The sequence below is a fragment of the Meles meles genome, chromosome 1 (assembly GCF_922984935.1).
Source record: "Meles meles chromosome 1, mMelMel3.1 paternal haplotype, whole genome shotgun sequence".
Classification (NCBI taxonomy): Eukaryota; Metazoa; Chordata; class Mammalia; order Carnivora; family Mustelidae; genus Meles; species Meles meles.
Window position 1 is genome coordinate 942,494 of NC_060066.1, and position 27,970 is coordinate 970,463.

Sequence of the window (27,970 nt, forward strand, 5' to 3'; positions counted from 1 at the left end):
GCCGCCGGCCTACCTGAGCGCCCCCAGCAGCGCCAGCCGGAGCCTCTCCGGCCGCAGGTGCGCCGGGTTCACCGCAGCCACGTAGTTGGTGTCCTGGTAGCGCAGGAAGGTGGCCGCCTGGCCCGAAGGGTCGATAACAAGCGGCCACCTGGGAGTGGCCACCAGGTCACTGCCGCCCACCCAACGCCTCCGGCCGCCGGCCCACCCAGCCGCCACCACTGACCGGCCATCGGCGCGGATGCGGCCCCCCACGTCCTTCAGGAGCACGTCGTGCAGCTCGGGGACCCGGCATTTCAGCCCAGGCATCTCCTCCTCCCCGCCTACGGGGGAGTCACAAGTGGGGCGGGCCGCCGACGGAGGTCCCGACGCCCACACCCCCTCCCTGGGCCCGGCACCCTGACCCCCAGCACTGCCCACCCTCCCGCGCCTGCTCCCGTAGCTCCAGCCTGGCCGTGGCCAGCGCCTCCGCAGCCTCCTGGGCCTCCAGCCGCAGCCTGTCCACTTGGGCCTCTGCATCCTTGACGGCCTGCGCGAGAAGAAGGGCCCCCATGCTCCGCCCAGAGTGAGCCCACACCCCCTCCACGCGGGGGGCCCAGACGCCCCCAGAGGCTGCTGCTGGAAGGTGGCGCCACGCTCCGAAGCGGGACGCAGGCGGCGGAAGGCCGGGCCGAGAGGGAGACAGCTCACCTGCAGGGTGAGCTCGGTCTGGTGCGGGTCCCTCCGTCCGCACTCCTCGTGCTCCGCAGTCCTCCGGTTGAGCTCACAGTAGGCCTGCTGCAGCTGGACACGAGGGCCAGGCAGGGCCGTCCCGGCATCCTCCAGACCGGCTCCATCCTACAGAGGCCAGTGGCCCGCAGGGCGTCCCCACCTCCCAGGGCCCAGGGCTTACCTGCGCGTGCTGCTGCTGCCACGCCTTCGCCAGCTCTTGCACGTTGAGGTTCATGCTGGTAGGGAGAGCGGCCCAGTCGTCAGGGGCCTCCCCGCCACCGCTGGCCTCCCTCCCGCCCTCCGCGGGGCGCACCGCCTGGCCTCTGCCTCCTCCTCCTGCTCAGCCTCCTGGGCCCGGCGTTGCCTCTCAGCATCCATGTTCTGGAGCATGGCGTCCGTGAGGTCCAGGTCCCATGACTGCAGCACCCGGGCCACAGTGTCCAGGGAGGCCACCTAGGGATGGAGGACACTGGCCAGGAGCTCAGTGTGTGGGTTCGGTGCTCCCCGACTCTCCCATTTTACAAAAAAGGGCGCCAACTGGCAGAATCATGTCCGCAAAGCCGCCACCATCACGGCACAGCTGCCCCCAAAAGGAGACATCCAGGGGTCCTCTGGCCTCTCCCTGCCAAGACCACACCGTCTCCACGTCCCTTTCCGGATGGCCTCTTCCCTCCCCTCCTCCGTCCACACCCCCTCGGGCCAGTCCAGCAAGCCCCCTGCAGGCGAGCGCGGCTCCGAGCCTGCCGGCGGGTCCGACCGGCTCCTGCCGCACCTGCGGGGCCGCAGCCCGAGCGGCCCACGCCCGGCCTTGGGGGCGCACACCTGCTGCGGGGTGCTGCCGTCATCCGCGCGCACCCGCGGGTCCGCTCCGAGCGTCAGCAGCAGCTCCACGGCCTCCAGGTGCCCCCCGAAGGCTGCTCGGTACAGCGGCGTCCGGCCGAAGGCGCCCTGCGCGAGGGGCTCCTGAGCCGGGCTCCGCGGGGGCGGCCGTGGCGCGTGGCCCCCAGCCCCGGCCCGGCGCCCACCTTGCTGTTGGGGCTGGCGCCCTGCTCGGCCAGCAGCTGGATGGCCCGGGCCTGCCCGCCGGCCGCCGCCTCCGACAGCGGCGTGTTCCCGCCGGCGTCCTCGCTCTCCACCAGCGCCACCCGCCGCCGCGCCGCCCGGTCGTGGCCCAGGCCCTCGCGGGTCAGCAGCTCGTCCGCCTGCGCGCGGCCCGTCGTGAGCGCGCGGGACCCCGGCCGCCCCGCCCCGCCCCGCCCCGCGCCGCCCCGCCCCGCCGCCGCGCACCTCCAGCAGCACCGCCCGGATCTCGCCCAGGTCGCCGTCGAAGGCCGCTTCCCGCAGCCGCGCCCCGCGCCGCCGCTCCTCCCGCCGCCGCCGCTCGGCCGCCTCCGCCGCCGCCGCCCGCCGCCGCGCCGCCTCGCGCTCCCTCCGCACCAGGGCCACGAAGGCCTGCGGGCACACGCGGACCCAGGAGTCCCCCCGCCGCGCCCGCCGCGCCCGCCGCCCCCGCCGCCCCCGCCGCGCCTCACGTCCCGCTGCAGCTGCTCCATCCGCCGCCGGCGCGCCCGCTCCCTCCGGGCCAGCAGCCGCCGGAAGGCGCCCTGGATGACGGCGGCCGCTCGGTGCTCCGCGGCTGGCCCTGGCGGGGAGAGGGGGTCTCAGGGGGCCCCGGGGTCCTGGGATCAAGTCCCGCATCCGGCTCCCTGCCGGGTGGGGACCCTGCTTCTCCCTCTCCCGGCTCCTTTCTCTCAAGTAAATAAAATCTTAAAAAGCAAACAAACAAAGGTCAAGCCCCACGCTGGCCGCAAAGATTCCTTAAAAAATAAAATCTTTAAAATCTGCAACTGAGGCCGTGCTGCAAAGAGCAGAGGCGGCGACCTGAGAACTGAGCCAGGAGCACAGGCCGCCCAGGGCCTCTGACCCTCCCCAGCCCAGACATGGGGAGGACCCCTGGAGACCCCAGCTGCGGAGGTCGCACTGGAGAGCCCGCGGGGGGGACCTGAGGCATGGTGAGGAGGGCGGCCCCGGGTGGAGAAGCCCCGTGCACCCCCACAGGACCCTTCCCCCCCAGAGCCAGAGGCCCCCACAGTGTTCAGGCACCGGTGTGCAAGGCTGGGCCGGCCAGGCCAAAGTGGGGGTCTCCACCCAGCAGCCCGCTGGGACTCAGAAGACACCCAGGGTGTCACCGTCCCGCACACCAGCCCCGGAGGAAGGTCTGGGCGTGAGGCAGAGCTCTGGGCGCTCCGTCCGCCTGAGGTCGGGCCATTCAACTGTCTGATCCTCGAGCCTCGCGGGCTCCTGAACGGTCGTAACGGCTCCGCGCGTGCTGCCGGAGTTCTCCCCGCATCACGGCGCCCGCGGCCAATGTCGGTGGCAGAAGAAAGGGCCGGGCCAGGCTGCAGGGACTGGAGCGGACGGCACGGCGACCCCACAGAAACAGTCCACCAGGCCCCCTCTCCCCAAGCCGGCGGAGCCTCAGAGCGACTCAGGGAGACGAGCGCTCGGGGACGAGGCGGAGCCCGCAGGAGGGGACTGGGCGCAGATGCGGCCACAGAGGGAAGGGCGCTGGGCCTGTCCCCAGCCGTGCAAGCCGGGTGCTGACCGTGGGGGACGTGAGCAGGTGCGGCAGCAGGGGAGACGGGCCGTGAGGATAATTAGAGACAGAACTACAGAAAAATTGCCTGGGGGGCCTGGGGGGCTCCGGCGGTGAAGCCTCTGCCTTCCACTCAGGTCATGATCCCGGGGTCCCGGGATCAAGTCCCGCATCGGGCTCCCTGCTCGTAGGGGAGCTGCTTCCCCCTCTGCCTGCCTCTCTGGCCCTCTTCTCTCTTCATGAATAAATAAATCTTTTCAAAATGTCCCTGATGTAAATCTTAAAGGTGACAAAGGAATCAGGAATCCTGGCACCAGGCACACCCTAGCCAGGCCGCTGAGCCTCAGGAAGACAGGAGCAGCGCCGGCGCCCAGCCCGGCAGGAAGCCACGGCGGGGTCTCCTGGGACGCTTCGCTGGCCACGGCAACGGCGAATGTGACGAGCCGGTGCGGCGGTGTCCGCGGGATTCTCCTGGGAAGCCAGCAGCTCGAGACCACTCGGGGCTTCTCCTCCCGGCCTCCCCACTGACAGCGACAGAAAGACGACACAAGGAATGACTCCATCCTGAGTCTGTGTGGAGACCGCAGGGAGTGCGGGAGGGAGGGCCCCGCCCCGGTGGGCTTCACCTGGCAGCACCCATGGCGGGGGGTGGGAGGGCAACAGCTGGGCAAGGCCCAGGCAGACCACCGTGCGCAGCGGGCACAACCCACGTGCCAGCCGGGCACGGTCCGAGCCAAACACGAGGAAGACGACGGACGAGAGGAAACCCGGACGGAGCGGACACGTGGCTCTCAGAAGCGGACTTGAAGGCACGCGTTCAGGGAATTAAAGATTACAGGGTTTGGGCGGAGAACGGAAACAACCAAGAACCCACCGCAAGTTCGAGAACGTAAACAGACAAGAGCTCGTCGGGGGAAACCCGGCGGCGTCACAGACGTGGCTGCGCTCAGATGCACGGGAGCCCCGGAGCTGCAGCGCGACGCCTGCGGGGGCGTCGGGGCGCGGAGGCCAGGCAGGGTCTGAGGCACAGGGGACGCGTGCTGTGCACGGAAGGGATAGGCAGGAGGCAGCAACAGTGAAAGAAAACTTGTCAAAACTCACAGGCGTCAGGTCCCAGCGGAGACAAACGCTATCAGCAAAACGGCTAAACACGGAGCACAGCAGGAAAGTCCTTCCTGAGTCAAGAGGGCGCCAGGGGGCTCCGGCCGCCCAGCCCAGCGTCCGCGTCTCGGTTTCGGCTCAGGTCATGACCTCAGGGCCTGGGATCCAGCCTGCGTTGGGCTCAGTGCTCAGCAGGGAGCCCGAGGGACACTGTCACCCTCTGCCGCTCCCCGACTCCCGGTGCGCCTTCCCTCTCTCTAAAGTGAATAAAGGTTTTGGAGTGACAACTGTTGTGACTCCGATGGCAGCTGCTGTCCCCGGGCGCGCTCCTCAGCGGGACACGCAGCATCTGGCACCGGGTACGCGCCGCGGCTCTCTGGCTGGTCCGTTGCTTACCCTCCCCCGGAAACCCCTTCCGCCGTCAGGATCATTGGGTCGTCCAGCGGCGCCCGAGGGCTCAGTCGGAAGGAGGAGCCGCTCTCGGTCTCTGGGTCATGAGTTCAAGCCCCACGTGGGGTCTAGAGATTACTGCAGTAAACAGACTTGACTTTAAGATTTTATTTAGTTCTGTGACAGACAGAGATCACAAGCAGGCAGGGAGGCAGGCAGAGAGAGAGGAGGAGGAGGAAGCAGGCTCCCCGCTGAGCAGGGAGCCCGATGCGGGGCTGGATCCCAGGACTCTGAGATCATGACCTGAGCCGAAGGCAGAGGCTTAACCCACTGAGCCACCCAGACGCCCCAGACTTTACTTTTTTAAAAGATTAATTTATTTGAGAGAGAGTACGAGCAGGAGGAGGGGCAGAAGGAGAGGGAGAAGCAGGCTCCGTGTTCCGTGGGGAGACCCATGGGGGCTCCATCCCACAACCCTGAAATCAGGAGTGAAGCAGAAACCAAGAATCGGATACTCGACCGACTGCGCCACCCAGGTGCCCCCACTTCAATAAACTTAAAAAAAAAAATCCAGTTGTCTCGAACTCCGTCGTCAGACTTGTATTTCTCATTTAAGAACGCGATACTGTGGGGGCGCCTGGGGGGCTCAGTCATAAGCGTCTGCCTTCGGCTCAGGTCATGATCTCAGGGTCCTGGGATCGAGCCCCGCATCGGGCTCCCTGCTCAGCGGGGAGCCTGCTTCTCCCTCTCCCTCTGCCCCTCCCCCTGCTTGTGCTCTCTCTCAAATAAATAAAACCTTTAAAAAAAATGCAAAACTATATTCCTCCCTGCCCATTTTAAAGTTGACATTTAAGTTTTCTCATACCAAGTTTAAATAGTTGGTAAAGGATCCAATTTCTGGTATAATGATGAGATTTTGAAGTAAAACCCCTGCTTGACCCTGCTGCTGAGCTCCTTGCCGACAGGAAGTAAGCCCCCAGGAACCCGTGGCAAGAAACGGGACCACAGTGACCCCATCAGCACCTGCAGATCCCTCCAGGAGGCAGCCAGCGACCCGTCACAGCCCACCTGCCTCCCGGGCAGCCCCGTCCGCTGACGCCGGTGACTGTCCCTGGAGGAAGGCATAGCCAGGGTTCAGGGACTAAACACTGGGGACCCCGGACTGCGACGGCCCCCCAGTGAGCGCGGGGACGTCTCCTGGGCAAGAGGAGGTGGGACTCGGGCCGCAGCTCCCAGAACCGCCGTCTGGTTGCTCCCCCAGTCCCCGACTGTGTCACACGCCGTCAGACACCCTCGGGAGGGGCCCACGTGGTGGGACCAGCCACCAGGAGGAAGCAAGGTTCTCACTCCACGGCCCACAAAGCAGCAAACCCTTCCCGGGTTGGACCCCGGGACAAGACCGCAGCCCGAGAGAGACCCCCGTGGGCTGTGCCTGGATGTGCGGCTCACAGGACTGAGAGGACCGGAGCCCCCGACGCGGGATGCACGCGGCAGCCACTGACCACCAACACGGGCTGCTCCCGCCGCAGCCGGCGAGCACCGGCCGGTGACCAGGAGGCAGAAGCGGGAAGGGCTCCTGTCGCCATCACCCCGGCGACCCGCCCGCGGAAGCTGCCCTCCTCCGCAGGGCTCTGGGGTCTGCCAGGGCGCGGGCCGGCTCCCAGCGAAGGCTTCCTCTGGCGACGGAAGGACGGCTGGACCCGCGGATGGCGGCTGCTGCCCGAGCCCAGACCTGACCAACAAGGACGCCAAGCACATTTCTTCCCGGGGTGGCCCGCTCTGCCCCAGTGCGGGCTGGCTGCCTGGTCCTCACGGGCACCCGGAGGACTGTGTCTGGACCCTGGGGGGCGAGAGCCCACAAGGGGTCACACCCTGCCGGCAGAGACCCCAGCCCCGCGGATGCCCCAGCTGCGGGCAAAGGGCACACGGAAGGGGCGGGAGGGGAAGGTCTGAGCAGCAGCTCCGGCCACGACGGGTCCGGGGAACAAGCGTCGTGACAGGCGCGAAGCTTCCTCCGTAACTGTCCCGTGTATTTGCAGAGATGAACTGGTATCTCCTACTCTATTCTGGTCTCTGACGTTTTCTTACAGAATTGACTTATTTTAGAAGGAGACAGAGAGAGGGCGCGGGAGGGAGGGGCCGGGGGAGGGGGAGAGAGTCCCCAGCCGATGCCCTGCGGAGCACAGAGACCACGGAGCGCGATCCAACCCCCCGAGACCACGGCCTGAGCTGAAACCGAGCTGGACACTGAGCTGACTGCGCCACTCAGGCCCCCTGATTCTCTCATTTTTTATATAAGACTTGTTGATACTGGTAAACTCTACCGTTTGGTATTTAAGTTTCAGAAAACCCAGGTTCCGAGTGGGACATGGGCGCCTCGGGGTTGGGGGCAAGCAGCCAGTGGCGCACCGACGGGAGGACGGAGGACGTCGTCCTCCCTACAGAAGACACGTCTCGTTAGGCAGAGGCGTTTGCAAGTGGAAGTTCCCGTTTGCGTGAAGGGCACGTGCCAAGGGCCTGAGCAGGTCCTCCTCTGCCGGGCTCTGGATGGCGGGTCCTCGGCCCACCGGCTCCTGTCGAGTTCCGCCGACACATGAGGGGATGCCAAGGCAGGACGAGGGAGAATGGATTTCCTCTTTCCTGCCGCTGGTTCTCCAGCCACGCCGGCCACGGCCACGCAGCGGGCTCTGCGCCAGGACGAGGGTAGTCTTTCTGAACCTTGTCATAGCCTCACCCGAAGCAGGGGCCCCCGTCACCCCTCCTGGCACCCAGGCCGGGAATCCGAGTCCCGAGTCAGGACAAACCGAGAGGGAAGTGCAAGTCGGCTCCAGGAAGAAGTAGCTGCTTCCAAAAAGCTTTTTTTTTCCCCCAGGAAATGGTTAATGTTAGTCTGTAAACCCTCCACTGACTAGGGTCCTTGCAAAGGCCCAGAAGGGAATCCCTGCGCCAGAACAAGAAGAAAGACACTTGTGAGCGAACGCAGAGCTCACTCTTGGAGGGGGAGACGGCCAGATTCGGCGATGTTCAGCGGCTCAAGACGGTGTCTGCGGTCGTGCGGAGCCGCAAGCTGGACTGGTGGTCGGGACATTCTGGCCTGGAGCCAGGCGGATGGGCCATCTGTAGGGGCCGCTAGATTCGTAAACCCAGGGAGACCCCAGGCCCGGCCCATCAGACGTCCGACAGCAGCCGTCAGAGTCCCTCTCTGCTCCCAGGCAAGTGCCAAGGTCAAAGACTCTCAGCTCTCAGATCGGGGGGAAGCCAGCTGCCCCCGAAGGAGGGCCCAGCGACGCCGCAGTCCTCCCCTGACACTGGGTACTCTCCCCGTCTGACTCGGAGGAGCCGGCGGCCACTGACCAGGATGAACCGTGCCCGGGGTGGGCAAGGGGAGTGCGCGGACTCAGAGAGGCCCCGGGCACAGAACGTAAGCGGACGGACCGTGTGGATCTGTGACAGCACCAGAGGCCCCGTGTACAGACTGGAGGCCGATCAGAGCAGGCGCCTGGCTCGAGTCCACCACCACCGGGCACGGGTCCGTGGGGCCATCCGGGCAGCTGAGACAGGTGCGCCCCGCCCCGCAGAATGCTCGTGTTGGGTCCTTAACCAATGGGGTCATTACGGCAGGAGAGCCAAGGGGGAGCCCAGGGAACCCCCACGCCCACCAGGACAGGGAGCAAGATGGAGCGGCACTTTCCCAGAGGAACTGCCAAGACCAGCGGCGACAGCCCCGCCCGAAGGACCCGCACAGCACAGCCCGCGGGTCTCTGAAGGAGCCGCCGTCCGCCATCCCCGCCAAACAAAAAGCATGAATCTAGACACACACGTCACACCCCATCCGGAAATGAACTCAAAATGGGTCACAGACCAGGGGCGCCTAGTGGGCCAGTCCGTGGACTGTGCAGTTCTTGATCTTGGGGTTGTGGGTTCGAACTATAGACAGAACCTAAAAATGAAGTATTTTTTAAAAAATGGATCACAGGGGCATCTGGATGGCTCCGTCAGTTACGTGTCTGAGTCTTGGTTTCAGCTCAGGTCACCGGCGTGGGGTCGTGGGATCCAGCCCTGTGCTGCGCTCTGTGTTCAGCAGGGCATCGGCGTGAACAGTCTCCCCTCTGTCCCTCTCCCCACTTGTACTCACACTCGCTCTCTCTCAAGTAAATAAATGCTCTTAGACAACAGACCACAGACCCAAATGTTCGACGGAAGACTAGGCAGCTCCTAGAAGAGCGCGGAGAGACCCTGGGCGACCTCGGGCACGCGACGATCCTTAGATACAACGGCAAAGCCTCATCCACGAAAGAAAGAGCGGACGGTCTGGGCTTTCGCTCTGCGACAGCCGCGGTCGGAGAGCGAGAAGACCAGCCAGTCGCAGGCGGGAGGAAATGTCTGCAACGGGCGCGTCCGGAGAAGACGGGCTGCCCGGACCCACCACGGAGTCCCACAGCGAGGAGACGAGCGGTACCGTTGGGAAGCGGGCCGGAGAGCTCACCGACGCGCCAGCGAAGACGTACAGATGGCGAACGAGCAAAGAAAAGATGCTCCACGTCACGTCGTCAGGGAGATGCATCGGGGAAGCGAGATCCCACAACACACCTGCTGGAAGGGCCGAAATCCGGAGCAGCCACGACACCAGATGCTGGCGAGGGCGCGGGGCAGCGGGGACGGCCACTCCGGCTGGCGGGAGAGCAGGACGAGCCCGCGTGGCTCATCGGCGGTGGCTCCGCACTGCTCTGGCGGGGACGGCGGCAGCCGGGGAGGCTGCACGGGAAATCACTGTACCTTCCCCCCAGCTGAAAGGAACCCAAAACTGAGCTGAAAAATAAAGCCCTGGGGCGCCTGGCGGGGGGGGGGGCTCAGTCAGTGAAGCGTCTGCCTTCGGCTCGGGTCGTGGCCCGGGGTCCTGGGGTTGAGCCCCTGCTCTGCGGGGAATCTACGTCTCCCTCTCTTTGTGTTAATAAATAAAATCTTAAAAAAAAACAACAACAAATAAAGCCTTAACTGAAAAAAAAACAGAAGCGGACAGGTTTGAGGACCGCAGGCGCAGAGGTTCCCATCAGGCCTCGTTGAACCCGCCGGTCTAGCCTTCGCAGAAGACAAATGAGTAACGGCAGACGGCGGACAACACTGAGCTTGGACAGTGGCAGAACCAGTCAGAGGGACGGCGCAGGAGCAGCACAACCCAGCCTCTGGCACTCCGGTGCGGGACGACGGGTCTGGCAGATGCCTTCCTCTCAACATCCCTCACCGGGAGGATCCGGGCCCCCGCACCCCGGTCGGCCAGGACAGCTCCACGTTCACCGTCTCCCTCAGGACCGCCGCCACGCTCCGTGTTCCCGAGAGACTATGGCTCATGGGGCCACACGAGGCAGAACAAGGGTCTCCCCCAAAGATGTCCACGTCGTGTTCCCTGGAGCCTGGGCACGAGCTGTGTCGTGTGCAGGGGGGAGCAGGCTACGCGACGGAGCCCACGGAATCACAAGGGTCCCTGAACGTGGGAGAGAGGGAAGAGCCCACGGGCTGTGACCGGGACAGAGGTCAGACACACACAACACCGCTGACCTGGAAGGCGGCGAGAGGCCATGAGCCAGGACACGAGCACCTCCAGAAGGTGAAGGACAAGGACACGGATCTCCCTCGAGAGCCCAAGAAAGGGTCACAGTTCCCACGGTGGCCCCCATAAGCCACTGCGGCCCGTGTCGGTCTTCTCGCTCCCGGGACAGCAAGACACGAGCCTGCAGTGTGTCCCACTGACTGAGCGGCACGTGGCGGTTACAGAGGCCGTGGGGACCAACACGGGAACCAAGACCATCCTGGCAGCGCGCCGACCCCCGACTTCCCGACAGACGGACACAAAACCACCCGTTGGGGATGCTCTCGTGGCGCGCAAACCTGGGACTTGCCCGGACGGTAAAAAACAAGCGGTTGTGCCTGGTCCCTCCTTGCATCAGGACAGCGGCCCGGTGGCCCGCCAGGACTTCAGAGCAGCGTCTCGAGGCTGGGGACACCGCCGGCCCCGGGTCCTGGGAGGCCCAGCAGCTAACGGTCCCAGCAGGGCTGGGAGGCTGTGGCTGAGGCATCCATGGGGCCCAGCAGCTGCAGGCGTCTGGAGGGAGAAGGGGGCCCCGCAGAGCCGCCGGCGAGACCCCCTTCCCCAGCAGAGGTGCGGCTGTGCCTCCCACGGCGGGACGCTGGTCTCGGGGTGGAGGAGAGCCTGGTGGAGGCCGGGGGTTCCCCGGGGGCAGGAGAGCCCCTGCTCCCAAGAAAGCGGGCAGGACCTGCGGTCCTCTCTGCGGGGACCCCTGGCACCGGGCGGACACGGCGGGAACGCGGCGCATGAGCCAGAAGGCATGAGGCCCTCCGCGACGCGGGCAGCCGCACCTCACTCTCCTCCCTCCCCTGGCATCCGAGCCGCTGCTCAGCCCACAGCCGCCGCCTTCCCGGGAGGACAGCTGGAGGCGAGCCCCGACTGCAGGGTCCCCGTGGCGCCACACAGGCAGCCCGACCCGGACCGCCGCCACAGTACAGCTCCTCCGTCGGGGACCCTGTGGGCCGCGGGGCCGCGACCTCTGGGGGCACCCGGTCCTCGGCTCCCTGCAGGTGGGAAGGGGGCCCGGGACAACAGGGAAAGGCTTGGTCTTCGGGAGCCGGAAGTGAACAATGGGGACAAGGCGCATGCGGGGGGGGGGGGCCCAGCAGGCTGAGCGGGGGTGGGGAGTGGGTGACGAGGCGGGGCCGGCTCTGCCTCTCACTGTGCCGGCCCGGGAGGGGCCACCGCAGAAGAGCCACCGGACACCCAGGCAGACATCACAAGTGTCCCGTGGATGCCGGCCTCTCTCCTCGGCCACCCAGAGCTGCTGTGACGGCCAGCGCACAGAGTGGCCGAGGCGGCAGGGACACTGGGCACCCGGGCCCCACAGCACGAGCCCTGCTGTCAAGGCCCATCGGACACCATCCGGCCCGATGACCTCCCTGCGGCCGCCTCCGGTGCTCTGGCTGAGGATCCGGACAGGCGATCGGAAACGTGCGCGGTGGCAAGGACACCGGGGAGGAGACGCCCTCAGAAGGGACTTCTTGGAATAAAGTTGGATTGTGAGAACGCTTTACCCATGCGATGCAGACCCGGCGGGTTAGCAAATGGACACAGACTTGTTCCCAGAGCTCACGAGCCACGTGGCCACGGCGGTGGGGGCGAGGGCGGCGCATCCTCACCCGCGGCCTGGATGCGGCAGCTGAGCGGACACCATCTGCGCCGACATGGGTTCCTGCGGGACTTTCCTACTAGTTCGGCGGTTTACTCCCGCACCTGCCAACCCCAAATGCCCAGTCAGAGCCCCCACCCTGCAGCAGAGAGAGGCAGGGCAGTGGGCCTACCTAGCTTACTCCAAGGCCCAGAACAGCTGGCCTTAGGGAAGAGGGGCGGCGCGGCCGGAGGCTCAGGACCCTCACCTGGGCAGGTTCTGAGGGATTAGTGGGAGCCCCCTGCCCACTAGAGAAACTGAAACAGGCGCCTGGGGACAAACATCTGTCTCCTTCTCCCCAACACAGCGAGCGTGTCGTGAGCATGGACGGCTTCTCCTGGGACTGAGAGCCAGCCAGGGCCACGGGAGGAGAGGGTTCTTGGCAGACCTGCAGAGTACAGGGTCGAGTCCGCCCTGGCTTCTAGGGACAGAGGAGACAGATAGGACATGCTGCTCGGACTCCTCTGGCGTCTGGCCCGTATCCTCCACTCCCGCCCTCTTCTGCCTCTTTCCCAGCCCAAACCTCCTTCCAGCACATTCCATTTCTGCCTAAAGAGCAGAAGAGCAGCCCACCGTGCCTAATCCAGAACCACGATTAATGCACCGCGCACACAGAACTTCTTTAAAACCAGTGACTAGGACTTTACAAACCTTCTGTGATCCAGCCCTGTCCTCGGGACCGGGTCAGGCTCCTCGTCCCGCCCCCGGTGTGTGCGTACGGTGCTGCGGGTTCACCCTGGGGCAAGGGCAGCACCACCCACATAAGACCACGCTTGGATGAGGGTCGAGACCAGCCAGTCTGTGGGGGACAGGCCAGGAGCCTAATGGGGGTTAGGAGGCTGGGAGGGAAACAGAGAACACAAGGACCTCTCTGTGGGCACGAGGCCTTGGGCACAGGGTCACCAGGGTGCAGTCTTGGGAGACCGGACAGCAGAGAGCAATGGGATGAGGGGTTTGCACTTGGAGGTGGTGAGGCCCGGCTTGGGGCTGCAGTGGGAGTACGGGCTCCGGGCACAGGACGATGGTCTGGTAAAGACGCGGCTTGGAGGTCAGTGTCCAGAGACCAGGTGGAGGATGGCCTCCCTGAGAACATGGACTGGGGGCGCCTGAGGGCACGGTTGGTCAAGCGGTAGACTCTGGACTTCAGCTCAGGTCATGATCTCAGGACTGAGAGATCCAGGCCAACCTGGGACTCCCCACTCTCCCCCTTTCTCTCCCTCCCCTCTCCTCCTCTGCCCAAATAAAAACATCTTTTAAAAGGGCACCCAGGTGCCCAAGAGCGAGAGAGGCAGAGTGGGACACTAAGGCGGTGTCCCCCGTCCAGTCCCCAGGACGCCGCATGGACCCAGCGGGAGGAGGGCGTGTCCCCCCCTCCCCCCCGCCCCGCCCCAACAGCGGGTGAAAGGCTCTGAGGGACAGGGACTCCCAGGCAGGCCACGCCCGAAGGCGGGCACCGGGCAAACACAGCACCGCAGTGGGAGAGAGGGAGAGAGGGCTGGTTCGCTCCTCCCGCTCCAGGAAGCACCACGCGGCTCCGCGAGCACCCGTGCACACACGCACACACTCATGCACGCACACCACGCGTGTCCCGGCCTGCGGCAGCCCCTTCCCGCCATCCCGGCCGGCCCGAGAGCGGACGCAGGGTGCGCAGGCTCTCACCTGCGAGGGCCTCCGGGCGCTCAGGGTCGGCGGCTGCCGTGTCCCTCCCGGCGTCCCTGGGGGAGGGGCGCTCAGTGCGGTGGAGGCCGGGCCCACCCCTTCCCATCTCCCCCCGGAGGTGTTTATGCGCTTCCTGGAGAACAGGTGCTTCTTGGCTGAGAGCGCGCCCACCCGGGGCGTGTCCTCCACGCAAGCCGGTGTCGCCCCTGGGGTGCCGCGGGGGGGCGCCGGTGAGCCCAGCAGGCAGGACGGGGCTCGGAGAACTCAGGTGCGGCCCAGTTCCCCGGGCGCGCGCTGCCCCACCCCCACCCCAACGCGTCTGGTGCCCTCGTCCGTGTGCGTCTCCCCGCGCACCCCAGCCGGTGGCCTGCCGTCTACCTCCCCCTGGAGCAGCGGGGGCGAGGGCTGAGTGGGAGGACGTGCTCCCGGCAGGGCTGTGCCAGGCAAACCAGTCAGGCCTGTGTGGCAGAGCGGGCCGGCCAGGCCCTGGGCGTGGGTGTGAGTCAGCAGCCCCGGGCTGGGGAAACGCAGGGGAGGAGGCTGTCTGGGGCCTCCTCCCCACAGGAAGCCCCGTACTCCGGCGCTCCCGCTGGCCCTGTGCGACGCCCCCCACCAAAGGTCCTCCCCCCCAAGGCCTGTGTTCCTTGGGCCAGGGAGCCAGGAGGCATCGCGAGCACCTGTCCCACGCTAGGGCAGGCTGGACGGCGCCCTGCTACCTCATCTCAGTCCACAGCAGCCACCGGGCCTGAGCCTCCTCCACCCAGCCGCCGGCAGGAGGCCTCCAGGCGATCTTGGCCCCCATGGAGCTCAAAGGAGCCCGCTGGCTGGGGGGCTCACAGGCTAGTTGGGCTGGGGTCGCCCATGGCCGGTGAGGGTCTCCCCTGGATGGTCAGTGTGACTGGGATGCAGCCATGGACCAGGGGCGGGGCGGGGGCCGGGAGGAGGCGCTGGGCGGCCCAGGGCAGGACCAGACTCGTCACTCGGCACAGCCGGGGACCTGGTTGCCCAGAGTTTCTCAGTCTCCCTCCCAGTCTGGCCAACGAGGCCTGTGGCCTGTAAAGTCCTGCGCCCTGTGTCAGCGCGTTAGTCAGCCCTCGCACCCGGCTGAGCCGCCACGCCGCCGAGTCCCTATAAACTCCCCGGCGTGGCCCAGCCCAGCGAGTGGGGCCCAGGAGGCCCACAGGCAGCGCAGGGCCCGGAGCTGCCAGCCACAGGCACCGGCCCAGGGGCAGGGCAGGAGCAGAGGGCCTGCCGCGGCCTCCCGGGGATGCCCCCTGCACCCGCCTGATCGCGGCTGGCCAGCGATGAGCCCGGGCCCCCAGGAGGCAGTCAAGCTGGTGAAAGGCGCCGGATCGGGGCCATGTCGGGGAAACGAAGTCGGGCTCGGAAACCCCGAGGCAGGAGGGCGGGCAAGGCACAGCAGGCCTTGGGTCAGCAGGGCCCTAAGGCCCAGCCCCCGCACCCCGCCACAGGGGGCCCTCGGGACGAGGTGGGGGTGGCCCCCGCGGAGCACGTGACCCGCAACACGCAGCCTGCTCGGGGACGCCCCAGGGTGGCCGAGCCAGAGCGGCCCCGAGCAGCTCAGGGGCCACTGCAGGCCACTGTGCCGGGGTCGGAGCTGGTGGCGGCGCCCACTGCGGACATGGAAGACTGTGGGGCGGGGGCCCTGCCGGGCCTGGGTCCCGAGCTGCTGAGGCTCCACGAGGTCCAGCTGTGCCTGGCCCAGGAGCAGCTGCTGCTGGAGGACCGGCGACGGCATGTGCAGCTGTGGCAGGAGGAGCCCCTGTGGCGGGAGCAGCTGTGGCAGGAGGAGCCGCTGTGGCGGGAGCAGCTGTGGCAGGAGGAGCAGCTGTGGCGGGAGCAGCTGTGGCAGGAGGAGCAGCTGTGGCGGGAGCAGCTGGAGGAGCAGCAGGCCTGGGTGCGCGTGGAGGGGCTGGAGCTGGCCCTGGCGCTGGAGCAGCTCCGCAGCGAGGGCCTTGAGGTGCTGCAGACCCAAGGCCAGGTAAGGGGGCGGGGAGGCCTGGGACACCTACGGGGGCGCGGGAGCCATGCGAGCATCGCACGGATCCCTGCTGCGGCCGGGCCGGCTGGGGGCCAGAGTCAGGCGTGCGAGGCGGGTGGCCACCACACAGAACGCTCCAAGGACCACGTGGCAGCTAGTCTGCACGGGGTGGCTCAGGGCTGCGCAGGGAGAGAGCGCCCAGAGAGGACACTCGTTCGGGGACACTGAGGCAGAGGTGTTCCTACAGAGGACCCAGGCCTCCTGGTCAGGTGGACCCGCGCACGGAGCTGCCGGAGCAGTCAGTGGCAGTGTGCGGGGCGCAAGGGGAGAGGGTGCAGCAGGACCTAGGTGAACGGTGGGCAGGTGGCAGCGGCGGGGGCCATGCCCACCCGCTCCTCACCCCAGCAGGGCTTCCTGCCCGGCTGCCCGCCCGCCTCCACTGTTTGCTGCAGGCTGTGTCCCCAGGGCTTGAGATCACAGCAGAAGCGTGCGGCCCTGAGCCCATCATCCTCATTCCAGAAAGGCTGCTTCCGCAGACGCCGCTGGGGCTATTTTGGGAAATTAGGGTCTAAACCCAGCTTGGCGTGGAAGGTCACGGCCACCCAGCAGAGCGCGTGCTCTACGAGCCCTCTATGCTCCAGGGACTTGGGTCAGCCCCAACTCAAGCAGAGGGGCTGCATCTGGGGCACAGGGTGGGTGGTCCCTTAGCCAACAGACCCCGGTGCAGGCCTGGGTGCCGGAAGGGCCCAGAACTGCAGCAGGAAGATGCTGACGGCGTCACAGAGAACTCATGAGTGCCAGGACAGAGAAGAGATGCGACTCAGGGAATGGAAGGACCATGGGGGAGGGGGGAGGAATGAGAGGTCCCTTCCTGACCCACAGCGGGACGGAACCAACGGCAAGCCGTCGCCATTCACTCCGGGGCCAGCTGTGCAGAGGCTGACCTAAGAGAGCAGCTACAGGCAGGGAAAAGCAAGGGGACGGTCCCGGCGGGACAGAGGGTCAGAGTGGACCACACTTAGCCTGAGAATCCCTCACATGCCTTCTAAGTGAGCTCTGTCTCAGAACCTGTGCCCAGTGCACCGGGGCCTGTGTCCCATCTCCACAGGCTCTAACGCTGTGCTCCTCCGAGCACTGCCCCTGATCCCTGCCCAGGGGTACAAGTCTCACGGTCAGGGCCTGGAAAGGACTTCTGAGCTCTGAGTCCTCGGTTGGCCGTGCCCAAGCCCAACTCAGAGATCCCCTGAAAGCCACTGTCCAAGGGAAGGGTCTTCTCAGAGCATCCCCGGGGGCCGCAGCAAGGGTGTCCTGAGTCAGTGGGCAGTGGCGGTGCTCCAGAGCTCAGACTCGCTTACCAGCCACGGCTCTCGGCTCCGCCGCAGGGGGGGACGTCTGCCGCTTCCCTGGTGCAGCTTTGGGCCCCCCTTTCTTGCTGCTCATCTTCCTGTGGGGGAGGGAGGAAAGGTCAAGGAGTGTGTGCTTAGAGAGGCCTGTGTGCACAAAGAGCCTCAAGCCGCGCCCCCCAGAGCCCCTTACCCCAGCTTCCTGCGGCTTCCGGGCCCACCAGCTCGGTCCTGCTTTGTGGCCGGAGGGTGCCAGCAGCTCCCCGGGGATGCCTCTGGCCCAGCTCACGCCCCTTGCCCTTGCTCACCCGCCTCCACTCTCTGGTCCATCCGTCCTTCGGTCCCGGTCCCTGACAGAAGCCCCAGGCTGGGGGCTTCCTCCTAATGCGCGCGCCAGCCCGCCCTCGCGAGTGCTCACGCCTCCCCGCTGCCCGCAGCCCACTCGGGACACCGACTCTTCTGGGCCCCCAACCCTGTCTTGTTCCAGCCTTGACACGCGTTGTCAGGGCCTGGAAGCAGTGCCTTCCTCCCTAGCCCAGGCGGCTGACCCCAAAGTTCGTTTCCCTTGGGACAACTCCCTTGACACAAGTTGGGTTGAGCCTCCCCCACCGCACAGGTATGGAACCGGTGTGACCCTGTGCCTGCGTGCCCACCGCCTTGGTGGGGTGTCTCGGAGTGTTTGGGGAAGGAATGAATGAAACTGAGAGCAACCCTAGCAACCGAGAAGACAGGATCATATGGAGGAAGGTGACCAGAGACTGGCAGGAACAGGATTCGGGCATGGATTGGGGAGGGAGAAGCCTTGGGCAGGGCACTTGGCTTGGACACATGACTGACCACAGGGCAGGCCCTAAGTGGGGTCTGATGGGGAACTGGGGTTCTGAGCAAGGATGGGAAGTGTTTGGGGACTAAGGACTTTTGGGGAGCAGTGTGTGCTCATGGGCCCGCCGTCCACGTGGAGTAATGCTAGCAGGGAAGCTGCTGAGAGAAGGACTCAGTCTGCGCGTGCGGTGCTGTGCATCGCCATGGTGCTGCCGGGGGACCCATGAACGTGGACTTCCCTGCTGGGGTGTGGGGCTGCGGGGTGAGCGCTTCCCGCGTGCATGCGGGGTCTCCTGTGTGCGCGCACGGTGCTGTGCATGGAGGGTCTCGCAAGTGCGCAGGGTCCCTGGCGTGTCCCAGGTACGTGGGCCGGGCAGCCCCGGTAGGTGCAGGGTCCTCTGGGCGCGCGGTGTCTCCGTGTGCCAGCGGGGTCCCAGGGACCGGTGAGTACCGCGTGCGGGGGGCGGGGGTCCTCCGTGAGGGCGTCGGGTTGGGGGTGCCCGGTGCTCGCGGGGTCCCCAGGCCCGGGGCCGCCCCCGGCCCGGCGCCGCCCCCGCGGCCTCACCTGCCTCACCTGCCTCACCTGCCGCCCCCGCGCTCCGGCGAGAAGCCCCGCCCCCTCCGTCTGGCCGGCGGTTTCCTAGCGACGGAGCCGGAACTTCCGAGTCACCTCGACTTCCGGGGCGAGGGTCAGGGGTCAGGCATAGGGACCTCGAGCTCCGGCGGGCGGATGGGCGCCGGGGGCGGCGGGGGGCGGCGGGGCGCGGCGGGGGCCGCGGCGCGGCGGGGGCCGCGGGGCGGCGGGGCCGGGGCGGCGGGGCGCGGGCGGCGGCGGCGGAATGCGGGCGCGTCGCGGGTGGGGCCGCCCCGCCCCCAGGTGCTGCCCGGGCAGGCCGGCGGCGGGAGCGGCGGGCGGGGCGGGGGCGGGCGCGTGAATCAGGCCGCGCGGCGGGCGGGCCGCGACGGGGAGTGGCTGCCGGACCGACCGGACCGCGAGGCCGCTGGGCGGCGGTCGGCTCCTGCTGCCCTTGTCCCGAGACCCCCGCGCACCTGGCCAGGTAGGGCCCCCCCTCCCCGGGCTCGAGCGGGGCGGGGCGCGCCGGGGGGGGGTGAGGGGAGGCCGCGGACGGGCCCCCGCGGGTGGGGCGGGGACGGCGCGCTTGGCGCCCCTCCGCGCGGCCTCACCGGGGCGGCGCTCCCCCACCCCGACGCCCTGCGCTTGGGTCGGGGCCGCGCGGCCGAGCGCCGGGCCGGGGGCAGGTCGCCGGGGCCGCGTGTGCCGGCGTGGACGCGAGCGCCCTCGCACGACGCCGGCCCGGCACGAGCCGAGTGGGAAGGGGCCCCGAGCCTCGAGGCCAGCCCGCCCGGGCCCGTCCTTCCTGGCTCCCGCCCTCGCGGCCTAGCTGGAGCCCGGGGAGGAGGCTCCTCGGACCGGGGGTGGCCGGGAGGCCGACGCGCAGTCTGGTGTCCCGCGTGAAGTGCCGGGAGAGCGGAAGGCCCCGGTTCCCTCGCGCCCACGTCCCGGAACTGGGGCGAGCGGATGGGACACTGGGCCCCGGCAGGCGCCGGCTCCTTGCGCTCAGTGAGCCCTTTTGGCCCTGCGGGGCCCAGCCCGAAGACCACGGCTCGGCTTCAGTCGGCGCGTCCGAGCGGGCCGGATCGCACCCCCAGACACAGGCTTGCGCGCACTGCTGCGGGGAACCCTCTGCGGGGAGCCGCGCTCCCGCCCGTACCTAGCGCTCGCTCCCGGCGCCCCGTGCTCCTTCCAGTCCCCGAGAAAACCCACCTCCTATCCAGGTGGGAAGGCCCTAGTTAGGGGCCCTGGAGAAATTGTCCGCCTTGTGCCGGGGTCAGAGGTCAGCAGCAAAGGAGCTGATTCCTGCTGAGTCATCGGCGGGGTGGGATGGGTGTCCCTCCCTCTCTCCCGTGCGGCAGCCCTTCCTAGGCAGATGTGTGAGGAGGCGCGCTGTTGGGGCGCTGTCGGGCTGGAGAGGGGCCGCTGCACAGTTCAAGGGTGTGCACGGTGGAAGGAAGAAGGGCAGTGGGCTCAGGGCTGTTGCTGTGTGAGGCCATGCAGGGGCCCCTGGCGTGAGCACGCAGGAGGGCACTCCTTTCCTGATGAGTCCTGCCTGCTACGGTCGTTCCTGGGAGCCTTGGCACTGCCCTCCCCCCCATGGCTGCCAGCCTGGACGGTTTCTGTTGACTCCCCTTCCCAGTGGGGTGTGGAGCACAGGATTCCTTCTGTGTTCCCCCAGCTTGGGAAGGGCTCTCTCTCAAATGCAGGGAGCACGGTCGTGCCCCAGGTCCTGCCTGGTCCAATACAGACCCCACGGAATTCCAGAGTCTTCTGCCCCCCCACCCTCTGTCGGGTCCTGTGGGAGGCCCCGCTACAGGCAGACCTGCACCTGGTACCCTGGTGCAGTCCGCGCCCGAGACCAGTGCGGGCATCCGTCCTGTAGCTGCGCGGAGCGATGAGGGACGGCAGACCCGGGCCCAGGTAGCAGGTCCCACCCCCGCTGCACGTCCAGTTGGCCTGTCAGTCCCCGGGGAGAGTGGACGGGGAAGGTGCCTCGGGTCATCGTGCACAACAGTCTTGACCCCGACTCCATCCAGTTCCCAGCTGCCTCTGAGCACCCAGCTGCTCCTGCGGACCGGGGCACGCTGCACTCTGGCAGGACGGGCATCCGGGAACCCGGGAGCCAGGCGGGATCTGAATCCTGCTCAGTCCTGGCCCCAAGCAGTGGCTGGGGTTGGGGGGCTGGGCCCAGGGCTCTCCTTCCAGGGTAGGAGGAGGACCTTTACCGGGGGTTCAGGGATTGGAGGTTGATGACCCTTGGGAGTTCAGAAGAGGCCCCGCCAGGTGGCCTTCCAGAACTCATGGCCACTTCTCTCAGCCTAGGCCCCCTTGCAGGCCCTCTGGAGGCAGGTGGACTGGAGCGGACCGGGTAGGGTTTAGGTGTCCTCATGAAGTGGGGACAAGGGGAGAGGCAAAAGGGGAGCCCGGGATGAGCCTGATGGCCACAGCCAAGGGCTCAGGCTTCATCTGGAGCCCGGGGAGGGGGGCGGCGGGCAGCAGGGCCTGACCAGAGATGGAAGACCACCCCCGGCACACAGCGCTGGCCTGAGCCATGCTGGCTTGTGCGGTGAGAGGAGGCTGTGGCCGGGATCTGCCGGGGGCGTGGCTCCGCCGGGGGCGTGGCTCCGGGTGTTCTATCTAAGGTGGCAGGGTGGCTGGGAACGGCGAGGGATGGGCCACAGAGAAGGGAGTGGTCCTGGTGGACAGGGACAAAGGGCAGGGGTCAGTTTGGAGGGCCGTGAAGTGTCCGAATAGGTTGTGGGGCTCGGAGTGTGTGACCCCACAGGACAGGTGCGGGTGTGAGAGGACTGCAGACCGAATGCTGGGTCCCGGGACAGAAGTGGTGACAGGTTTTGTAAGCTGCGCTCAGGTTGGGCCAGGCACGGTGGCAGGTCAGTCCTGATAGCTGCATTTTACAGTGGGGTAACGTGCCAGCGGGGCGCGCCGACCGTCCCTGTGGCCCCACTCGCCCCCCTGTACCGTGGACACAGACTCCCAGGCGCGGGCCACCTGGCTCATCAGCACACACCATAGTTCGGGGCCTATGAGAATGCGTTCATGCCCCAACGAGAAGGAAAAAGCAAATACAATAAAGAATTCGGCCTGGATTGTATTTTCTTTATACCAACAACTGGAACGTACCGGGATGTTCTTTTTCGTAATGGAGGTACAGAGAAGTACCAGGGTCACGGGCCATCCGGGAACCCTGAGTGGGGGCTTTGTGCGGCCAGAACCCCTGCCTGGAAACCAGGGTGCAGGCACTCCCGCGGTTCCGGTGAGGGGAGGGGTCCCCGCTCAGAGTAACATGAGACAGGGCCAGGGCACTGTACCTGGGCCCCCCGCTGGCCTCCCCCCAGCTAGGGGACATCCTGGGGCCCCTGGGTGCCCAGAAGGCCTCCACCTGTGGCCTGCATCCCACAGCCCACTCAAGGTCACGGACAGCCCTTGCTACAATGTGTGTCCACACACGGCAGGGTCAGGGGGAGCGGCCCCGTTCCACTGCCCCAGTAATGTGACTCCCTGCCCCTTCCCCAGGCCCCTGGCCCCGACATGGCCCGTCGCTCCCAGAGCTCCTCGCAGGGGGACAACCCGCTGGCTCCTGGGTACCTGCCGCCTCACTACAAGGAATACTACCGCCTGGCGCTGGATGCCCTGGCCGAGGGGGGGCCTGAGGCCTACAGTCGCTTCCTGGCGGCCGAGGGGGCACCCGCCTTCCTGTGCCCGGAGGAGCTGGAGCACGTGAGCCGCCACCTGCGGCCCCCCCAGCATGTTGCCCGCGAGCCCCCTGAAGGCGGCCCCCCCAACGTGGACATGGATGGCTCCTCGGGTACCTACTGGCCCATGAACTCAGACCAGGCAGTGCCTGAGCTCGACCTGGGCTGGCCCCTGACCTTGGGCTTCCAGGGCACCGAAGTCACCACACTGGTGCAGCCACCTCCACCAGACAGCCCCAGCATCAAGGATGAGGCACGAAGGATGATTCGTTCTGCCCAGCAGGTGTGCCTTCGGGGGCTGGGTGGTCATGGGGGGGGGGCTGCCTGAGCTGGACTGCAAGCCTGAGTAGGAGTGGGGGGGGGCAAGCCCCACCCCGCAGGCTGACCACGCCCCTGCAGCCTTCTTTCTGGGCACGTGTTTGGTTATTCCACACTGGCCAGTGCCCAGAAACTCAAGGGCTCTGGGATGGCTGGGCCTCCTTCCTGGTCCGGACTTAGGGTTCAGAGAATTCTCTCTAGTCGAACCTTGGACCCAGGCTTGGCCCCACCAAACAGGAACCAGACATGGAAGCTGAAGGCAGCTGGTCTGGAAGCCAGAGTCCCCAGACCGCCCTGTGCACCCTGGAGCGCAGTCTCGCAGGGCCAGAGAGCTAGGGCCTGGGTGGTGCCTTGTGGGGCGGGTTGTGCGGCTTCATTTGCCTTGTCCCTTCCCCGAGAGGAGGGAGGCTCTGGTTGCCAAGGGCTCCATCATGGGCCACCTGGCTGCCGGCAGCCCCACACCCCCTCTGGTAGGCGTTCTCCTGACTCCCCTTACCTGGCAGGGCCCCGCTGTCCCCGGGAGGGGCCGAGGGCGATCTGCGGTGTCTGGGTGATCCCGACGCCCGACCAGGCAGGCGGGAATGGCGAGAGAATGGTGGGGACAGCAGAGGGGTCTGTCCTCTGTCCCTGACCCGCCCCCCGCAGGTTGTGGCCGTGGTGATGGACATGTTCACAGACGTGGACCTGCTGGGCGAAGTGCTGGAGGCGGCGGCGCGCCGCGTCCCCGTCTACATCCTCCTGGACGAGATGAACGCGCAGCACTTCCTAGACATGGCCGACAAGTGCCGCGTCAACCTGCACCACGTGGACGTGAGTGACCCGGGGCGGGGGGTGTAGGGAGGTGGAAGGCGCCTCCGCAGACGCCTAATGCGTCTCCCCACCCAGTTCCTGCGCGTGCGCACTGTGGCCGGGCCCACCTACTACTGCCGCACTGGGAAGTCCTTCAAGGGCCACGTGAAGGAGAAGTTCCTGCTGGTGGACTGTGCCGTGGTGATGAGTGGGAGCTACAGGTGCGCCCAGCCCGCAACCCCGACACCTCCCCACCTGAGGGCCGCCTCTGCCCGCGCCCCGGTCCAGTAGCCCCGACACGGCGCCCCCCGGGTCCTTGCAGACGGGACACCACAACCTCAGGCGGCCTTCCGCGCCCCTCCCCCACCCCAGCTCGGCCCCGCCCCCGCTGACGCTGGCCCCGCCCCTCTCCTTGACTCTGATCTCGACCCCGCCCCACCCGCAGCTTCATGTGGTCCTTCGAGAAGATCCACCGAAGCCTGGCGCACGTGTTCCAGGGCGAGCTGGTCTCCAGCTTCGATGAGGAGTTCCGCATCCTGTTCGCACAGTCCGAGCCTCTGGTGCCCTCGGCCGGGGCGCTGGCCCGCATGGACGCTTACGCGCTGGCTCCGTACGCGGGAGCCGGGCCCCTTATGGGCGGCCAGGTGCCCGGGGCGCCGACCCCCTTCTCCTTCCCCAGGCGAGCACATCTCCTGTTCCCACCGCCTCGGGAAGAGGGCCTGGGTTTCCCGTCCTTCCTCGACCCCGACCGCCACTTCTTGTCGGCCTTCCGCCGGGAGGAGCTGGCGCGGATGCCCGGGGCAGCCCTGGAGCCGCACGCGGGGCTACGGCCGCTGTCGCGGCGGCTGGACGCGGAGGCCGGACTCGGGGGCGAGCTCGCGGGCCCGCGGGGCTTCTTCCAGGCCCGGCACCTGGAGATGGACAGCTTCAAGCGGCACAGCTACGCGGCCGCCGACGGCGCGGGCGCGGTGGAGAACTTCGCGGCCGCGCGGCAGGTGTCCCGGCAGACGTTCCTCAGCCACGGGGACGACTTCCGCTTCCAGACCAGTCACTTCCACCGTGACCAGCTCTACCAGCAGCACTCCCAGTGGGACCCGCAGCTGGCGCCGGCGCGCCCGCAGGGCCTGTTCGAGAAGCTGCGCGCTGGCCGCCCGGGCTTCGCCGAGCACGAAGACTTCGCGCTAGGGTCCGGGCCACGCTTCCCCGAGCTCGGCCCCGACGGACACCAGCGGCTGGACTACGTGCCGTCCAGCGCGTCACGCGAGGTGCGCCACGGCTCGGACCCCGCCTCGGGGCCCGGGCCCCGCGGCCTGGAACCCAGCGGGGCCCCACGCCCCAACCTGGGCCAGCGTTTCCCGTGCCAGGCGGTGGCGAGGCTGGGCCCGGATGCCGCGCCCGACGCAGAGCCCGAGCGCAGGGGCGGGCCCGAGGGGCGGGCGGGGCTGCGGCACTGGCGCCTGGCGTCCTACCTGAGCGGTTGCCATGGCGAGGACGCGGGCGAAGAGGGCCTGCCGGCACCCATGGAGGCTGAGGCCTTTGATGACGACGTTCTGGTGTCCGGGGGCCGAGTGGCCCCCGGGGACCTGCTCCCTTCAGCCTCCCGTGCACCCTTCCCCGCCAAGGGCCTGGTGCCCTGCTCTGGCGGTGGCGCTGGCGACAGCCCAGAGCGCGAGGGCCTGGAGGAGGCAGGTCTGGCCAAGCAGGACTCCTTCCGCTCCCGCTTGAACCCGCTGATCCAGCGCAGCTCGCGCCTGCGCTCCTCCCTGATCTTCAGCGCTTCGCAGGCCGAGGGCACCGGTGGGGCCGCGGCGGCCACCACTGAGAAGGCGCAGCTGCTGCACAAGGAGCAGGCGGTCAGCGAGATGCTGGGCCCCGGTGGCGAGGCCGTGCGCTCCGCCACGTCCACCAAGGTGGCGGAGCTCCTGGAGAAATACAAGGGCCCGGCGCGTGATGCCGGAGGGGCGGGGGCCCCAGTGACCGTCGCCAGCCACAGCAAGGCTGTTGTGTCCCAGGCATGGCGGGAGGAGGCGGTGGTGCCGGGTGGGGCGGGAGGCGAGCGCCGCAGCCTCGAGAGCTGCCTGCTGGACCTGCGCGACTCCTTCGCACAGCGACTGCACCAGGAGGCGGAGAGGCAGCCGGGAGCTGCCACGCTTACTGCCGCCCAGCTGCTCGACACGCTGGGCCGGAGCGGCGCCGACCGGCTGCCCTCTCGCTTTCTCTCCTCCCAGGGCCGCTCCGCCTCCCCACAAGGGCGGGTCAGCCCCCCGCTGGAGGGGCATGGGCCACGCCAGGCACCTCACCCTGAGCCAAGAGGGAGCCCCACCTCTGCTTACCCTGAGCCAAAAGGGAGCCCCACCTCGGCCTATCCCGAGCGCAGGGGTAGCCCGGTCCCCCCTGTACCGGAGCGCAGGGGCAGCCCCATCCCCTCTGTACCGGAGCGCAGGGCCAGCCCCGTTCCCCCTGTGCCCGAGCGCAGGGGCAGCCTGACCCTTACCTTCTCCGAGGAGTCTCCGAAGACTGGGACCGCGGAGGAGACGGCTGGGGGCCCCATGGAAGTTCTGCGCAAGGGCTCCCTGCGTCTCCGCCAGCTGCTGAGCCCCAGGGGTGAGCGGCGCACGGAGGAAGAGGGCGGCTTCCCAGCGCCGCAGGAGAACGGGCAGCCCGAGAGCCCCCGGCGGCCGTCGCTGGGCAGGGCGGATAGCACGGAGGCGGCTACCGGAGACGAGCGGGGCCCGCGGGCGCGCACGGCCTCTGCCACGGCCAACGCCTTGTACAGCAGCAACCTGCGGGATGACACAAAAGCCATTCTGGAGCAGATCAGCGCCCACGGCCAGAAACACCGCGGGGTCCCCGCGGCGGCCCCGGGCCTGGCTCACAGCAGTCCTGAACTGGGCCGCTCCCCAGCTTCTGGCGGCCTGGCTCCGGACATGTCCGACAAGGACAAATGCTCTGCCATCTTCCGCTCGGACAGCCTGGGGACCCAAGGTAGGCTGAGCCGTACCCTGCCGGCCAGCGCGGAGGAGCGCGACCGGCTGCTGCGCCGCATGGAGAGCATGCGCAAGGAGAAGCGCGTCTACAGCCGCTTTGAGGTCTTCTGCAAAAAGGACGAGGCCGGAGCCCCAGGGGCGGGGGAGGGCACAGCGGAGGACGACACCAGGGACAGCAAGGTGGGCAAGTTCATGCCCAGGATCCTGGGTACTTTCAAAAAGAAGTGAGCCTCCTGGTCCCCCAGTCCCCGACCAGGCGCCCGCCTCACTGCCCCCCACCAGGCAAGGCGCCTGGCTCTCCCAAGGATGCAGGGTGGAAGCGGCGGCGGCGGAGCGCGGCCGCACCTGGAGCTCGCCCAGCTGCTGCCCTGCCCTGGCCTGGCCCCTCCCCCACGCCGTGCCTTACTCCCCCAGCTCCACCTCTGCCGCTGTGCCCCAGCCGCCCCCCTCCTAGCATCCCCGACCACCGTCTCTGGGCTTCAGGGCCCCTCTCGACCTGCACTCAGCTCAGGGCCCGATCTTTTTGTGCCTTAGGTCCCACCTTTTCGGGGGGCCCATCTTTTTGTGCCTCAGTTCCCCATCTTTGGGGGCCTCACATCTCAGGGCTTCCGTGTCTCAGGACTCCCCCGTGCTCACTGCCTCCCTGCCTGGCTGCTTTGCCGCTGCTGCCGCTTTCCTGCGCGCCGGCAGCCCAGCCTCCCTCTCTCCCTGGCGGGCGTCTCCCCCTGCGCCCCAGCAGCTCCAGGCTTGCTTCCTGCTCCGCTTGCATTCCTTCTCCCGCCTCCCCCTCTGCCTCCTGGTATCCTTCTCAGTGGTCATTCACGGGGGGGGGGGGGGGGGGCGGGGGGGGGCAAAGCTGGTTCGGGCAGCTTGTGATGGGAGTGGGATAGACCCAGACCCAAAGGGGGTCCGTCTCAGGAAACACGGTCCCAGGGGTTGCTGACGGGGGGGGGGGGGGGGGGGGGAGGATGGGGGAGGATGGGGCCCAGGGGACTCCTGAGAGACTGTCCTGCCAGAACTGAGGCCGACCTCGTGGCTCTTCCTGCGGGGCTCCAGCCAGCACCCCAGCCCCCGGCAAGTGCTGAGAGGGTCGCCGTTTGTAACACCCGAAAGCGGGGTCCGGATGGAGGCTTGTACTTGAACGGATGAGGGCAGGGGTCCGTGCGGTGGTGCAGGACCGCTTCACGTGCCCTGTTCTGGATCCTTCCTTCTTTGTTGCCAACCTGCAAAATGGAAGTTTCCCCACTTTCCGTTCCTGTATCTCTTTCACCTCTGGACAGTGACTTTGATTTGGAATAACACATTTTGACACCAAACGCTTAGGAAGCGCCCCACTGTAAGTGCTGGCATTCGAAATTAGTATTTCTGCGATTTTTTTTTTTTTTTTTAAGAATAAGAAATGGCAGTCACTCGGCCTGGGAAAGGATATAAGGAAGGAGGCCGCTGATCCGAGGTGGCAGTTCTGACTCCAGGCCCCGGGAGAAGGGCGGCGGGGGCTGGGGGACACTTTGGGTCAGGTGGAGGAGGTCACCAAGGAGCCAGATGCTCTCCAGTGTCCCTCGGCCTAGAGGCACTCGCTGACCCGCTTGCTTTCGCATGTCTCGGCGCAGCCCCTGTCTGCGTCCTCCACGCCGTGCTGAATACCACGTGTCAAATGTGATTCTGCACATCTTGGTGTCAACAATAAAACACAGCACATGCCTAAATATAGGTACCCCCCAGTTAACAGG

General features: G+C 67.4%; 2 protein-coding genes across 4 annotated transcripts in view; one reads left to right on the plus strand and one right to left on the minus strand.

Annotated features, from left to right (window-relative positions):
• The window catches only part of IQANK1 (IQ motif and ankyrin repeat containing 1), a 20,880-nt gene extending 445 nt beyond the window's left edge, over nucleotides 1–20,435 (minus strand). Inside the window, exons 1-13 of the mRNA XM_046018503.1 lie at nucleotides 20,256–20,435; nucleotides 19,042–19,383; nucleotides 18,431–18,496; nucleotides 17,047–17,135; nucleotides 1,996–2,350; nucleotides 1,734–1,910; nucleotides 1,531–1,656; nucleotides 1,022–1,161; nucleotides 890–944; nucleotides 688–780; nucleotides 418–526; nucleotides 224–320; nucleotides 14–148 (exon numbers count right to left, since the gene is read on the minus strand). Of these exons, the coding sequence (XP_045874459.1) occupies nucleotides 14–148; nucleotides 224–320; nucleotides 418–526; nucleotides 688–780; nucleotides 890–944; nucleotides 1,022–1,161; nucleotides 1,531–1,656; nucleotides 1,734–1,910; nucleotides 1,996–2,350; nucleotides 17,047–17,135; nucleotides 18,431–18,496; nucleotides 19,042–19,383; nucleotides 20,256–20,435 (1,964 nt within the window). The remainder of the gene's footprint in view (nucleotides 1–13; nucleotides 149–223; nucleotides 321–417; nucleotides 527–687; nucleotides 781–889; nucleotides 945–1,021; nucleotides 1,162–1,530; nucleotides 1,657–1,733; nucleotides 1,911–1,995; nucleotides 2,351–17,046; nucleotides 17,136–18,430; nucleotides 18,497–19,041; nucleotides 19,384–20,255) is intronic.
• FAM83H (family with sequence similarity 83 member H) lies at nucleotides 18,781–27,946 on the plus strand. 3 transcript variants are annotated; one of them, XM_046013389.1, is made up of 5 exons: nucleotides 18,781–18,914; nucleotides 21,968–22,429; nucleotides 23,110–23,274; nucleotides 23,350–23,474; nucleotides 23,699–27,946. In XM_046013389.1, exons 2-5 carry the CDS (start codon nucleotides 21,983–21,985, stop codon nucleotides 26,466–26,468), a joined length of 3,507 nt encoding a protein of 1,168 aa, XP_045869345.1. In that variant the 5' UTR covers nucleotides 18,781–18,914; nucleotides 21,968–21,982; the 3' UTR covers nucleotides 26,469–27,946. The 3 variants fall into 3 exon arrangements, with proteins under 3 accessions (XP_045869345.1, XP_045869337.1, XP_045869350.1); XM_046013381.1 differs by lacking the exon at nucleotides 18,781–18,914 and adding an exon at nucleotides 20,492–21,599; XM_046013394.1 differs by lacking the exon at nucleotides 18,781–18,914 and adding an exon at nucleotides 20,492–21,324.
• Nucleotides 27,947–27,970: the final 24 nt, after the last annotated feature.

Excerpts from the sequence above, each read along its gene's own strand:
- FAM83H (XM_046013381.1), top strand. The coding sequence starts at position 21,477 with ATGAGAATGCGTTCATGCCCCAACGAGAAGGAAAAAGCAAATACAATA. Across the intron at positions 21,600-21,967 it reads TGTTCTTTTTCGTAATGGAG|GCCCCTGGCCCCGACATGGC; the intron begins GTACAGAGAAGT and ends CCCCTTCCCCAG. Across the intron at positions 22,430-23,109 it reads TGATTCGTTCTGCCCAGCAG|GTTGTGGCCGTGGTGATGGA; the intron begins GTGTGCCTTCGG and ends CGCCCCCCGCAG.